We start from the raw sequence: 16,542 nt of genomic DNA, 5'->3' as shown, positions 1-16,542 counted from the left end.
ATGTATACCTATGTTCGTACGTCTATCGTATTTGTCTTTAAATCTTGAACGAAAGATTAATATCGTACATTTACTATGCGTAGCAGATACGATTCTTAAACCAATAATTATAACAACAACAACAACAAAAATAATACAAAGTCAATAAAACAGTGATAATGATAATGATGATAAAACTAACTATTCAAATTCCAAGATAAAGCCAATGAATTCTCTTTTTTTGTTTGCTTTTTTTTTTTTGTGTCTTTCATAAATCTTATTTTATGACTATAGAAAGATATTCCAATTACCGAGCTTATGATGAAAATATTACGACCATTCGTAATGATATACTGATACTCGTGTACGTCTATAATGTCTACAGTATAACGTAGGTACAGGTAATCGTTCAATCGAAAACGCATAACGTCTGCAGAAATTCTGGTGCAATGAAATCCTCGAAGAGTTGTTGAATCCCTCGAAAAAAGAGAGGAAAAAGGATTCTCTTCTTTTCCAAATTTGATTAAGTTATTGGTATCATTATCATTATCACACTCTATCATTCGACGACTCCGATTTATATCCCATTGCGAAAAAAAAAAGGAATGAAAATCTAGTGATAGTAAAAAATACTTTATACACGTCATGCTTTTCAACGTCAAGATAAAAATCTCCATGGTGATGAGATAGATTTATTTTATATTATCTTATTTTGTCTTTTTTGTTTTCATTTAAAATTCTCTACGCAATGATACGTTACAACGATAATGGTTGCTTTTTGTTTTGTTTTTTTTCTTTAATTTTCTCTCTTATTTTTCTACTCAGAATGAACTCAACGAGTGACTTAAGCGTGATGTTAATATGAATGAAGAAGAAAAAAAAAAAAAGAAAAAGGAAAGTGCAAAAACTTATTCACGCCGAACCTATTATAAATATATAAAATGTATGGGATCTCATACACCAATTAAACAGGTAGTTAATTTATTCATTTATTTATATTTAGTTTTTAATGAGCTCGTAATAATTAAACTTTTACACCCTGCTGAGCGAGAAGCCGCTTTCTTTGATGGAGACTGGGCGATTCGATAGCTTCCTGATCTTTGCTGATAGAACTGTTGTCGAATGATTTCGAAGATTTAAGATTGGTGAAAGCTTTTAAACGATTGTTGGTTGATATTTCTAATGATTTTGAAGTCTTTAGCGATGCGTTAGCAAATTTTTTAATTGTTTCAGATATCGGGCATATGGAGGAACCCTTCGAATCGTCGTGGCATTGATCAGGTGAACTTGCATTAACGAAATCATTTTCTTCTTCGTTCGTAATTTGCTGTTGTTGATTATTTCCATTACTATTCACCCTATTCGTGTTGTCCGTCAAATTATTCACCCTCTTCGGTTTCATTGAACAACAATTATTGTTGTTGTTATTGTTTGCGGTATTTTTGTCTACGTCTTCCGATTCCGATTTCTTATCATCGACTTCGTTATTGTTGTCCTGCAGCGAGACGATTTTCGGCGGTGCCTCGACGTATCCGCTCTCGTCGCTGTCGGCTTCCTCGTCGAGGGCATCCAGTGTGGAAAATTCATCTTCCAATAAATTCAGATTACTCATCGGCGGCGGAAACGTATCGGCCCTTTTCAGACGTCTCTCCGTTCCTTCGACTCTCCTCGGATGTTCACCCCTTGGACTACAATCGACTATGTCCTCCTCGGTAAAATCCTCGGAATCTTCAAAGTCGAACATCTCCTGACTCGTTTGATCGTCCGAATCAACGTTGTGCATAGAGTAGAGTTTTCTGTACGAATTGCAGACTAGAAACTTTGGACTTCCTATGCGAGTTATGAAATTCGACGAGCCGTCCGAATTTCTCGCCAACGCAGTTATACCTTGACGGGCGATCGTCTCGTCGGAGAAATACACCCGTCTCGGACTCCTCGATTCGTTGTCCGAATTGTTACTGTGATCTTCGAGGCCGCCCGTCCTCTCTTCGCTGTTCGTCGTACTCGCCGTTTCACAACCGCTCGATATGCTTCCGTTCTCGTCGGAGAACTCACCCGAACTACCGGCGTGATTGAACACCTCTACCAATCTCGCTAATCTCCAATCGTCCTGATCCGGCCAACTGCATGCCACGTTTCTCAACGATCGTAATTCTTCTAGGAGGCGTGCCTGTTCCAATTCCTCCGCCACGGCGTCCTCTTCGATCGCCGACAATTTCGGAGCACTCTTCGAACGCTCCAACGGCGGACGATAATTCTGTCCGCCTGTGCTCAACAATATTTTTCTACGAGGTAATGACGGGTTCTCATAAACCGCGTTCGCCAACGAAAGTCTGAAACCGACAAGAGGGAGAAATAAAGATTACAAAACGAGAAGCGATCGAAGGAAACGGAACTGGGGGTGTTCGACATCCACGAAATCATAATGAAAACTTTTCGCATCCCGTGTCCGACCGGAGAAAACTTGGGATATTCACCTGGCGTTTTGTTTCGAGACCTTGTCCCTCCTGAATTCCATCAATGCTTGTTGCAGCCTGGCGTTGAGGGTGGAGGCGAGTCTTCTAGCGGTGGATTCGGTTGAGCACAGTGCGGCGTGACACCTGAGTTCAGGCCTGAGTCGTCTGCCCTCGTGTCTGTAAACCCATACGACTAGACGAGGATGAGATACCGGAGCTGTGCAGTAAGTAATTCTGTGCGCCCAATATTCGGTTAATCCGTGGTCTCTGGTGGTCGCTGTTAATCCGCCGCAAGTGACGGTCAATCGCATCGACACATCGGGTCGACTACTTCCAACGTAATTCCGCCATAATGTAGCTACTGGTTTTTCGACGCAACCGTCACCTGGAATATTCAAAGTATATAAGATCGATTAATTTATTCGTATAATTCCTCGATTATACGAAGTGAAAATTAGCCACGGAAATTCCTCAGTATATAATGAACAGAAGAAAATCTCTGGATAACTTTCATCCGAAAATTTCGAATAATTTTTATTCGAGCTCGGATATAAAATGCAAATCCGGTGGACCCGTTGTAACTTCCGTCTGTTTTCTTTTTTTTATTCAAGATTTCGTGATTACAACTCACGATATTTCTGCCTCTTCAAATTTCATTGACGATGATCGTATTACTTCGAGATGAAGTTCCGCGACTCGAAGGGGTAAAAAAAGCATTGCAAAAAACCGAGTAACGCCGCGAGGTGTTCGGATTAGATTCTGACTTCGTCGAGAGAGAGAGAGAGAGAAAAAAAAAAATAAATTAAAATAATATATACTTCATTTCGTTTGCCGATAATTATTCCGAGGTCATCCTTTTTCAGCGATTGCTGATATTTTGACCGACTCTATTACCACGCTTCGGGCGTGATTCTGTCGTAGTAACCACCTGTATTATAACGATGCCAATAATCATGATATTCAAACGATGATTTCTCATAAGACAGCAGCAGCAGCTTATGAGACCGATCATGAGCGAATGGGTTGTACGATATTTATAAGGGATATGTATATAATATTCATTATATGTGTATTATTTATGCCTATCGTATCTGTAGACGGAGAGAGAGAGAGAGAGAAAGAATCGTGGAGAGAAACTTTAAAACCGAAGGACGACCGGACGAATTAAATTTTTCGGTTAAATTCATTATTATAATATTATGCTCACTTGATTTTCTGATTAACGTCGATATGTGTAATAGAAATGAGGCCAAGTTTAGAAATCTATCAACTTTGATATCGCATCTATCAATCTTCTAACGAAAGTTGCATTAGATTCTACATATGCAAATCATGTGTACGACACGTACATTTACATGTAAATATCACGTCTTTTTGACCATAAGTCGTTTCACATTATTACAATAATGATTTTCTGCATTCGTCGAAATAATTACTTTGCAATTTTATTTTATTTTTTTGTTCGCTTCGTGCAACAGCCGAAACAGAAAAAGAAGGAACTGCAAAAGGTAACCGATATCGTAGAATGTTTCGTCGTGAATGCAAATGATAATAATAAAAATAACAACCATGATAATATTAATCAAATAATACCTGAATTGGAAAATTGATGAATAGAAAAAAAGAAAAAAATTCAATTGCATAATTACAAAGCATGTGAGCATCACGCATCTTAATGACATAATACGTCTGCGTACGTGTATGTATACATATATATCAATTAACGACGGAACGTCTTTATGGAAAAAAAAAAATAATGAAAATAACAAGAAAAAAAAAAACTAGCTACTTTTCTATTTATCAACTTCACTGTATAATAATATAACAGCTGATTGGGTAATATGTGTGTATACCGGTGGTTATCCAACCATGAGAAAAACAAAGAGATGAGAAGGAAGAAGGAAAAATTAAAATTAGAATAAAAAAAGACGCCGCGATGCAACAGCAGCACACAAGTCTGTTTCGTATGCAGTTCCGCATGCGTCTTGTTGCACATGAAGCGAAAAAAACAGCGTAACATGATAGCGATAAACAATTACATCCACTGCAGCCTATGATATATTATGATGGTAGGAAAAATTTTGCGGATGGCGTGACTTCGGAAAAATTATTAGAATTCATTTACGTGTGCCGTGCAAAAGTTAACAACAAAAATTTCATAGACTCTCAAATTTCACATCCGTTAGTGCGGTTGATATCGGAAAATAGATTGTAAAATAAAAATGCATGATAGAAGAGAGAGAAAAAAAAAAAAAAAAAATTCGCGTCGTATTTCGTTGCGTAGATACACGATTTTTATTCGCGGATATATAGATAAATCGATGTCTATCATATTTCCGTTGTTGGAAGAACGCTAATAAAAAAAATGATAGAGAAAAAAAAATATATACATATACGCCGTACGAAATTGGATAAAATAAAAAGAGAAGGATGGACACAAAAAACTTTATACGATGTATTCAAGTAGTTTGATATGCGAGAAATAAAGTTGAAATAAAAGAAAAAAAATCAACGTCGACTTATACAGGTATACATCATGCAAACGAGAAAATTTATATACCCAGTAATTTGAACCGATAAAACACAAAACTCACGTCTACAGCTATACGGGTATTACTTATAAAACAAAGTTGACATGCAGTCAACTAGGATATACTATACATCGATATCGCGCCGAGTGTAAGAAAATAATGATTATAATAATAACCGACGATGACGATGATGATTGCGAGGATACGAATATTGTAATATTACAATTGAGATCGGCCTGCTGGTTTACGTTATTCGTGAAGATTTTCCAACTTGTGAGATTAAATATTTTTGAATTTTTGCCATTGTCTTGGCAAGGAGGCTGATCACGATGAAATGAACGTGAGTAGATATATGTATGTATTCGATATCTAACGGAGATTCGAAAAAGCGTCTTTCATACTTCAATAATGATTTTTATAATAACAAAAATTTAGGTAATTAGAGCCACGAGTTTGGATAAACGAGTGTATATTGTACAGGTATACATATATGTAGATGGAGATAACATTGTTTTCAGTTTTCGAAAATTATCGGCTTGCAGCCTAATAACACATTAAAATTTGGAGACGTATATAGGTATCTACATGATTCTGCGAACTAGTTTGGATATCGTTTAAAAAAAAAAAAAAAATCTCCTCATGTATATGAGAGGGAAAAAATATTGAAAATAAGAAAAAATTTATCCATTCTACGAATTAACGATCTGGTCGTGACGCCAATTACGATACATGTACTATATATGTATAATTTACATGATGGTGATCAAATTCCTTCCATTTTTTCATTCTCTCTTCACGTTGATCCAACTCGATCTATTTATATAACCATCAATTCGTTTTACAAATGGAAAATTTTCTGTGACAGATGATTATCATTCATCATTATATATCGCTCTCTGAATTCGGAGTAATTTTTGATACGAAGAGGGCAGAGGGAAAGACGAAAAAAAAAAAAATTAAAGCGAAAAAAAACTGCGACGATAGTTCAACTTTTTCGCATCTTCTAAAAAAGATTAACGCCTTCGGGTTATCGCAGTACAGGTATATACACCTATGTAATTGGCCGTCGAACGGAGGGGAATTTTGTGGAATTTCGTGAGAGAAAATGATCTCTAGATCGTAATCTTCACCGCGCGGTCATCATCATTATAATTTATATCGAAACAATGGACGAGGAAATTCGAGCAGTCAAGGTTAAAATAAATAGAAAGAAGGTGTAGACTGTGTGAAAAGTAAAAGACAAAACTTCAATCAGAGATCGAGTATTACGCATCTCATGTATTTATCCCGGTAAAAATTTTTATCGAGCAGTGGAAATTCTCTTCCTTTAACGGTTTTTACGATCTCTTCTCTCCGTCGCAGTCATTAATTAAAACGTGATATTTAGGACCAAAAAAAAAAACGTAAAAGAAGGGAAGGTCCAATATTTTGTTAGAGATGATTGAAAGCTATCGTAACAGCATGTTACACATACATGTATAGGCTAGCCAACCTCATCTATATATAGCTTAATATTTGCACTGAGGACCTTGGCACCTTCGAGCTTGATATTGACGCTAAAGTGAATTATTAACGAGTCTGTTGAAGGTGTGAGACCGTACATGTAACTATACGTATATTTATATACCTAGTATAGGTATGTGTAGTGTGACGTCGTAGCGGATGTGACTATATATTTAAAATTTGTATCATATATATATATATATATATATAGGGTGATAAAATGCGACATATGGTCGTGAACTTGGTGTTTATATCAAGTAGGTATGATACGTATGTAACGTATCATATCTACGTATCGTACATATTTGTATATAATATGATATGAAACGTTTACATTTCATGACTTTTGGGAAAAAAAACAAAATAAATAAATAATCGAAACCAGGAATATAATACAGGAATCGTGACTAAAAAAATGTGACGACGCGTCTTTCACTCGGAAATTCTATGCAGGAAGATGATGGAAACAAAAAATATCCATGAAGTAAATCGCAAAGAAAAAAAAAAAAAAAATTCAGGTTCGAAGACGCGACAAAAATTGATAATAATGACGACGATAATTTTTGCCACCTATTTCATTATACATTCTACTCTGTGAGAGACGTTGCGAAAAAATCAACAAAAAAAAAAAGAAAAAAGTTGTCTGTGTGGCTCCAATGCTACTGAAATGAGCAGTATACAGGTTCGTTTTCGAAATATCGATCGATTAGATTTTTTTAATTAAAATATGTTGATTTCGTTCGTTTTTCAATTTTATTTTGGGAAGTCGGAGGATCGTATATCATATTTTTGGATGGTAGTATGCGTGCGAGTTGTTAGAGTTTATCGTGATTTTTTTTTTTTTTTTTCTTGCCTTCAAATTTTATTTAAAACGTTGTAAAATTTATATTCAGACTATTTCCGGAAAATTTTCTAAAGAAAACAAAAAAAGCTCAAAAAAACTCCGAAGCAGCTGAAAATTTTATAATCTCGGTATATTGTTTCACTTTAAAATCCTATATACGTACATATATTTGTACGCATTATAATATATGCAAAATATCATCATTATCGTTGTTATATATTCAGTTAAACTTTAAACGATCAAGTTAGAAAGTGTAAATGCTGCTGCTGCGGTCCTCCATCTGGTGCGAACGCGGGTTGTAGAGCAGTCGGAAGTTAACGATATTATACTAGAACAAATTGCCGCGTACGCCTTGAACTTGGAAACACCGTTTGTTGGCTATGCCGATGCTGATTCCCGTCCCGTGTGATCGTGCGGGTTAAACTTTTGAGAATTATATTGTATAAATGCGTCACTGCACGTCTTCTGCACTTGCCTACGTAAATTCAACGTAATTTATTCCCTTTTCGTTGTCATTCTTTTTTTTTTTTTTGTTTTTTCATCTCATTTCTTTCCTCCTCATCTCTTACAATTAGACGGATCTCAAAAGACTGTAAAATATATTTTATACAATCGCGATCCCGGAGTCGCTGACTAAAAATTAAATAACCGAATCACACGCGAGCGTCTGACGCGCGAACACAACAGACGCCATTTTGGTACCGGTTCGCCACGAGCGTTCCTTCCTCGCGATCTATAAAATCATTGTTCTTGTACGAAAAACATGATTCTCTCAAGTTCTCTTTAGTCCCAAATTCTCTTTAATCGTTGTTCGTTAATTGGCGATAAAAAAAAACAAAAAAAAAACAAAAAAAAACTTCATATTTCTCCTCGATTATTGTCGTAATTTTTGTTCATTGTAAACTCGGTACTCGTTAAATTTACCAAGGATTTGCGATGTGGAAGAAAAAAAAAGCAGAAAAATTTGCCAAGCATGCAAAGCATATACACGGGTTACGAGAATCACGATATCCTCGCGTGACCTGCACGTATACATGCCTTCTTTCTTCCCTTCTTTATTTTTTTCCTCTCTTCTTTTTATTGTAATTTTAATTTTTCTTCTTTTTTTCTTATATGCGTTCCGTGATCGGGAACTGTCGGGAAGGCTATCGGAAGCATCGTGAACCGGCGGCAGGCGATATACCGCGTGTACACGAAGCGGTTTGTTATACGGTATACTATATGTACACCGGTATGTATACTTGTAATATATAAAGTAAACGTCGTGATGGTATGCGCAAGAGAAAGTAGGAGATCCCTGGGGCGACGCCTTTGACCATGTCCGGTCAACGTGCGGCAAAAGCGGCAGCATGCGAGAATTCAACGGTTATTTCTCTTCCTCGTCATCATCAACGTGTATCGTCCTCGTCATCGTCATCGAACTGTAGTAGGGTTACATTACAATCGGTCGCGGAATTTTTCGCATTTTTCTCCGGCGCTTACCGATCCTAAGTATTCGATTTTTTTTTCATTCCGTTCGTTCAACATTCGTCAGTTTCGTCCACGATAAAAGAGAAGAAGAAGAAAAAAAAAAGAAGAAAAAAATTAACGGATACACGATAAGTGCGCGTTCAACGTTACCGAAAAATCGATAGAAATGAAGTATCAATGTCAGAACGCGAGAAACCGGAAAAATTTTGAAAACCAACTTTGAGAGCTTATATTTTTTTACCATATATCTCGCGATCATTACGTCGTTTGAGATTGGAGGTAATATCCGATTCGGATCGAAGAAGAAATAAGGGAATGTGGATTATGATCGTAGATGAAAAATAATTCTTATTCCAACGGATCGTGAAATATTAATTTCGCATACCGCGTACATATGAAATAAATAATGAGGAAAAAGAGAACGAGTCAAAGGTCGGATTCATTTTTTTTTTTTTTTTTTTAAATTCCCATAGATTCAGAGTTGAAATTTAATTAAAACCATATAGTATAAAATTAAAAACGAAAAAAGTTATAATGTCGGGGAATTATAAAGTACCACGATACGACCGTATACATATAATGATTTGTGAGGATAGGAAAGAGTAGACGGAAAAAAAAAAGAATTGAAAAAAAAAAAAAATTCAAGATTCGCATGTTACCAGCGAATATACACACCGTGCATATGGTATCGGTATATATAAACAGCAATTATAACATAAAGCATAAGTAGATACGTATACGAGTATATAAACGAATTTTGCGCAAATTAGAAACTTTCCTTCCTCACAACTAAATCTCATAGCATGTTATAATAAAATATTCGTCTTGAAGGATTATATAAATATTAAAGAATTAATTCAAGTGTATCATATTGAATGAGGTATTTACGTACCTATGTCAATATTTCGCGATAATTTGGCGTATAATTCATAGGTAATAAGATAGAACACCGAATATTACATATAATCCCGTATACATATATTCGGTATGTATGGCGGTATCCATGTATTTCTCTCCCTCTCCCCACATTTTTCTGACGCACTCAGAAACCTATGTAACGATGTTGACTGAAATTTTTTTTTTTTTCTTTTTTTTTTCTCACATCTATATTTTTTTTCAATAATCGTTTCCCCCCCCCCCCCCCCCCCCCCCCCCCCGTAGATATCCAATCGTTTGATTTACATATTAAAGTTTTTATGATATGTATATCATAATGCCCATTATACGAGACATGAAACTTGGATTATTACCATATAATATTCGCGACGTGCGTCATGTTTAATTAATTCTACATAAGAATTTGCACAGGCTATCAAAAATGATTGTATGGGTAGGTACGTACCTACGTGTCTCTGAAATCTTCACCAGAAGAGGGGAAAAAAAAAAAGTTTCAACCACACGTATGTCCGCGTTCGACGTACCGCAGTGAACACGATGCGTGGTCAATTTTTTAGAAAAAATTTTTTAAGTATTGAACAATTCTATATGTTATTTTCGTTTTTATTACTACATTATACGAACGCATAGTCTTAGCTTATAATAATAACAGGTATACGATCCTATAGAAAACGCGGGGACTTGGTCTATTTTAATTTTTCACGTGAGTATGGGAATTAAATTTTATTTTAGGAATTTAGATTCAAAGTATCATTATCATTGTTAACATCATCATCATCATCATCATCGTCGTCGTGTAGGTCTGTATGTATACGTATATACTGAAACGCGGTGAATACGACGTTGGAAAAAAATATGTATATTATACATAGCGTACCTAATTTATATATTCCAACCTGCGCATTCCTTATTTCCACGATTTCTCTGAACGCGTTTACTTTTAGAATTGAAGAATATATTTACATATGCATTTATAGTAATCTTTGATAGAATGAATTATCCAGATCCTGTTTGTTATTTCTGGTTCGTTTCTTTTCTTTTTTTTTTTTTTTTTTTTCTTCGATATTGTACCAATGCGTTTATTGCGAGTGCAGCATATCTGCAATTATACATATAGAGCGACTCTTGATATTCGTATTTCGTTACGTTGGTACATACGTACCGCTATGTACATACATATGCATACACGGTGGTCAGGTAAAGCGACAATTGGACATTCGACAAAATAACTGCACGCGCACGGTTCAATTAACGATCATATGTCTGCTGCGTACTTCCGCTTCTGCGATCGGCAAAGAACTATGCAGTCTGCGTGTATAACACACGTGCTTAATTATAATTATAATATTATACTCGGGCGCGCGTGATTCGAATTAAATTACAACATCGCAAGTACACTACCGATCGTGATATCGCATAAATATAAAAATCAATCGTCATTTTTACACTCGAGAAAAGGCAGAGAAAAAGCGAGAAAACATCGATTCTCTTGGAGAAACTGATTCAGGAGCGGGGGAAAAAAAGTATCATCAATCGATCGATCGAAACTCACCTTTGGCCCATCCAGTAAGTACGTTGCCCAGATAGGCGACTTTGTAACTTGGGTCGTATTCGGTTATCGAAACATTTCCTCTGTGTCTTCTCCAAAGTTTCCCGAGACCCTTTTTTATGGATCTCAGTGTCCTTTCCCTGAATTCTTTCGTGCTGGTCGATGATCCTGACGTCGAAGTACTCGATGATTGCGAACCATCTTCAACCGGTACCGCCGCCACTACGTCGCTTATCATTTTCATGACGAAAACGACGTTTCACTCGAATCGATCGTTTTCTTTCTCTCCTTTCCTTTTTTTTTCTTGTCTCACTTCTTCCCTCTCAGGATACGTGAGTTTATTTTCTCAAATATTCTCTCTCCTTTCAAACGCTAAAATTCTTTAATATCTTTTTCCGTGTCTATTCCGACGGTTTCTCCGAATTTTCTAAGCCGCCGTGCAGTCGGTTTTCTGATCAATCAGCGACGACTCTCACCTCATCCATGGCGAAGATCAATGAAAAAGCGATTCTTCGATCGAACAATTATTATGTCACATTTTAACGCGCGTACGATCACTCATTTATTCGTATCACCGATGAGAAACATTTTCACGCGACGATTCTGTTTTTCGCACGTAAAAAGAATCGGAGCGAAATTCGCGTGCGAAAAATGAATTCTTCCCCACGAGTTGCGAAAACGATTCCAGAATTCTCGCGGCAGATCTAAATTTATTTCAATTAACGATTTGTCAATTAAATAATTATCCTCGATCCTCAAAGATTCGCCCCGTGATGTAATTTCGCAGGGATATTTAAATCGCCATTCCACACACGGCTGCCGTTTGATACCGCAGATGATAAAGCTTGACGAGTGTGAATCTGGAAACAAAAAAAAATAAAAACGAATATTTTAAATAAATAGTTTCAATTATACGTCGGTGCGAATCATTACGCGGATCGGTATACAACGTCTTTTTTCTTCTTGCCCTACGAATCGATCGAAAAACGATTGGTTCTTTTGCCTTCGAACGTACATTCGCGCTACCAGTAGCTTATTCATAATTCAATTGAACAAAGAAACACGAGTATAATTAGTCTGACGGATGATTGTTGTTAACAGTAATTATAATACAGTTCGTGGTGTGTAAGATTTTAACGTGAATAACTTGTGATATTATAAAACATAATGAAAACCGTTTACATATCACTCTTATCAAGTTTCTTCTACGCACATACGTATAAAACGGAAACGATTTATACACGAATGAGGTTTTCTACCGGAAATCAATGACGGTTATGAGTTAACGTTGCCCTGTTCGAATAAAACTTATAAAGAGCGGGTAAATTTTACTCCTATATTCCATGTTGAATTTTTTCCTCGTTTCGAAAATAAATCAAACAAATCGATTACACGTATACACCTCTTCCTTCAATGCACGCACATGGGTATTTTTTCAATTTTTTTCTCCCATCGTAACTTCGTTCTTCGTATTTATAAATTTCCAATCGTTAAATTTCATTGACCCTCATCGGCTATCGTGCAATTGATTTTCTTACGTAACTGTAATATTTATTTATTTATTTTATTTTTAATTTTATTTTTTTTTCTGGGCTGCGGCAGAAAGAGACTCATTAATAGCTATACGTACATGTACGAGGCACATACATCTCGTAAAATTTGAGTATTATTTTTCGATATATTTGTATGTACTGCGTTATACGCAGACGTACACATGTAAAATATTAACGAGCCTCTGACCGACAACGAGACACGTAACTTTATTGCAAGTGCGAATAAATTCACCTACATAAATATAAACGTACGTACATATGTACATTCTCGATTACATACATACGTATCTACCTGTACGTGATATTTCTCGTCTTCCGGAAACTGAATCAAAAGAAACGAAATCTCACGCGTACGTAAAGTTACGTAAAAATCTATCAAATTTTCCAATTAGTATAACACACATCGGTCATCGGTATACCTGTACACACGCTCGTCGGTATGGGGGAAAAAAAAAAATACTCATTCTCGTGCGAAAAAGGAGAAAAAAAAAAAAAAAAAAAAAACCTCGCACAATCCTTGACACGCGTGTACGATTACTTCAAATTTATGAAACACACGTCTCGCGAATTCCATATAAATATATACGTGTATACGTGTTACAGAACATTTATGTGTCAATAAAAGCATTGTGATATTACTCTGGATATGAGAGAGAGAGAGAGAGGAGAGAGAAAGAAGAAAGAAAAAAAAAAAAATCTGAAAAATCTCCAAGTCCGATATGAAGCGCGGTTATGCGACCGCGATTGTCGCGGAATATTTTCATTCCATTTTTCCAAGCGTGGTCATGAAAATTACTCATTGCGTACGGCTCGCGGAGAGTTTTATCATTCGCCGAAGAATCTTGCGGGGTATTCTTCAGTACTCACGCGTTGAATCTGCACGTTCACATGTTCGAAAAAGGAAATAGACAAAAAAATAGATGGGAAGAAGCTTGATTGCGATTGACAAAAAATAGAAGATATTTCTCTTTCGAAATCTTAGCAATTTGTCATCCAATTAGAAAATTGACACATTGTTTGCGTAGTTCGTTTTCGACTTGTGCATTCATATACATACGTTATTATGTTGGTTCAGTATCGTTGCACCTACTTTTACTCCGCAAACCTGACCTATTTATTGATATTCTATTTCTATGTATTATACATCGGAAAGGTGTGGGATAGATAGATACATGGACTTATATATTGCGTGCCCACAACGTCACGCGCGAACGATCGAACGACCGCGAACCGTAAGTTGAACACATGGAAAAATCGCGTGGATCCTCGTGATCGGTCTCCATGAAACTCCATAAACCATAAAGTATATAGGTACAATAAAAATATATATATATATGTACCTATGCTGTACATATCGCGGCAATTCACATATGTACATACATCGAAGGTATCGAGAAATTATTACTTGCGCAAAGATCCGTTATATTATACCCATATATGCATATATGCGCGATTTTTACTCTCATTTCGATCGTAGAAAGAAGAAAACACAGATACAAATAAACGAATGATTCAATTTTCGGTTGTATTTTTTTCCCCCAACGATAGTAAAAAATGAACAAAAAAAAAAAAAAAAAAAAGATCCAAAATTCGTCGCAAATTTCGAATTTAAAAAAAGATTTTCAAATTCCGAGCCCGAAAGATCCGTACACCTGTTGTTCGGTCACGTGAAACGCACCTCACCGTTTTTTATTCTTTCATTTTTTTATTGCGAGATATTACGTCACTGTATTTTCTGACTCAATGATACAGAGGTCTCGGTCGCCATTTTCGCAGGTAAATGATTGACGAAATTTTATAACACACACACAGATATTTATACGTATAATATAACGTGTAACAAGGTCATCACCGTCGCATTGAACAAACTGATATTATAACATATATTTTTTACACTTATAACCACGTACCTATATATTTGTATATATATATTACATCTCAGTGACGAAAGATTTTTCTATCTTTTCTATCTTGATTTTTTTAGTGCATACATACATTTACGGCATCTGTGTTTAATACGCTTACTGTAGATCATATGATCGATCACGTTCCCCGTGTTTTCTCTCACTCTTTTTTTATCTGTAATAATTATTGTCGATTGTTGTACATTCCTTCGCCTATATTAGAGCTGCTACTGATTAAACATGTGGGTGTTCAAAATTAATACCCATACCGATTTGTGTAAAAATATACGAGCGCAAATATTGATCTTTATTTTTTTCATCTGTATCGTTGGTTATTCGAACTTGCGCACGTTTTATTATATTCTACGTATGAGTATGGATGTACACCGTGTATCATATCGTCACGCCCAAAGATATTCGCTCTCGTTTTACATTTTCCTTATTTTACATTTATTATTTTATTTATATTTCAATTTTCTTTTTTTTTTTCTTCTTTTTATCACACTCGAACCGCAGCAAAATGTGCCACTAATTATCATCATACGTACACATATATATATATATATATATATCGTTGAGACGTTGGAAGAAAGTTATCTGGGTACATGGGAGGTGCTCCTTATATACCTACGTGTATGTAAGCTAATTATTATACTGAGTTTTGTGAAATGAAAAATTAATTAATTGTAGATTATTTATTATATATGCATTCCAATATCGCGGTTTCGTTATAATTTACATGTGTATAATATATAAAAATATTTATATGGATATTTTCTACGTAAGGAGATAACTGCAGATACACGTATATGTATATGCAAATTTTTTCGTTGCATGTTCGTACGGCGTTATATTCTTCCTATTTTTTTTTTAACTACTTATTCGTATATATATATGTATTTTTTTTTTTTTTCATACAAATAGAGATTATCTGCATAGGATATTGAAATCGACTATGTGTATGCACAGTTGACTGTACATACGTTGTTACTCTCTGCTGCTCTACATGCGAAAGTGGCGAAAGTATCCGGAGTCAACGCCCCGCAATTGTCACGTGTACATATGTATAATATTAAATGACTTCCATAAAAAAAGAAAAACAGAAAAAAAAACTGTATCAAGAAATAGAGTAAAGGCTGAGCAGCAATAATTTCTCTCTCTTTTGAATGTTCTTCCTTTTTTTTTTTTTTTTGTTCGAAAACTTTTTTCCCGCTCCGTCTATTGTTATACTTTGACGATTTCGTACCGCGTGAAAGAAAGGAGCAAAAGAGCGTAGAAATTAAAGCAAACGAAAAAAGAGAGAAGAAAAAGAGAAGAAAATTCTCGTATTATCGATTGACCGATATATTTTTATAACGTGTTTCTTTTCCCCTCGTTAGTTTCGGTGATCCGATACACACATAAAAATCCACTCTCTATCGATCGGCAATAGAAATATACCTTCAGAGGTTTCGTACGACTGTGGTACGATCGTTAAAAATAAGATTGTAAAAAGAAAATGAAGGGGATAGGTAATATAGTTGGTGTATATTGAATAAAGTAAGAAAGAATAAGCGGCGAATGAAAGAAAAAAAAAAAAAAAAAACACCGAAGCACGTAGACTATATTACAATACTTATACCATTAGCATTGGCCACGTTAGCCACGGCCCAGTTGTGTCCGGTGCCTACGTACGTGTACATAATTGATAAAATACGGTCAGAAAAGATCAGTCATTTGCGTTAAAGAGAAAGTCAAAGATCACCAGCATCGAGATCGATATATCTACATACGATATCGAGCTGGTTATTATCGGACGTAACGCGCGAGGCGCTTGATCGGATTTACCTTTTCATCGCAGAGCGGTTATCAGAGGT

General features: G+C 35.7%; 1 protein-coding gene and 1 long non-coding RNA gene across 5 annotated transcripts in view; one reads left to right on the top strand and one right to left on the bottom strand.

The window, feature by feature from the left end:
* Positions 1-193: 193 nt before the first annotated feature.
* LOC105688079 (rho GTPase-activating protein gacZ) overlaps positions 194-16,542 on the bottom strand; it is a 30,284-nt gene continuing 13,935 nt past the window's right edge. For both annotated transcript variants that reach the window (XM_012404117.4, XM_012404116.4), the window contains exons 2-4: positions 11,233-12,089; positions 2,457-2,820; positions 194-2,312 (exon numbers count right to left, since the gene is read on the bottom strand). In XM_012404117.4, the coding sequence (XP_012259540.2) occupies positions 1,004-2,312; positions 2,457-2,820; positions 11,233-11,473 (1,914 nt within the window). In that variant the 5' untranslated portion in view covers positions 11,474-12,089 and the 3' untranslated portion in view covers positions 194-1,003. The remainder of the gene's footprint in view (positions 2,313-2,456; positions 2,821-11,232; positions 12,090-16,542) is intronic.
* LOC105688081 overlaps positions 2,523-16,542 on the top strand; it is a 32,579-nt gene continuing 18,559 nt past the window's right edge. For all 3 annotated transcript variants that reach the window (XR_007279695.1, XR_007279694.1, XR_007279693.1), the window contains exon 1: positions 2,523-2,659. This is a non-coding gene — a long non-coding RNA (uncharacterized LOC105688081). The remainder of the gene's footprint in view (positions 2,660-16,542) is intronic.

This window comes from Athalia rosae, chromosome 7, assembly GCF_917208135.1.
Source record: "Athalia rosae chromosome 7, iyAthRosa1.1, whole genome shotgun sequence".
Classification (NCBI taxonomy): domain Eukaryota; kingdom Metazoa; phylum Arthropoda; class Insecta; order Hymenoptera; family Athaliidae; genus Athalia; species Athalia rosae.
This window is presented reverse-complemented; position numbering and strand designations above follow the sequence as displayed.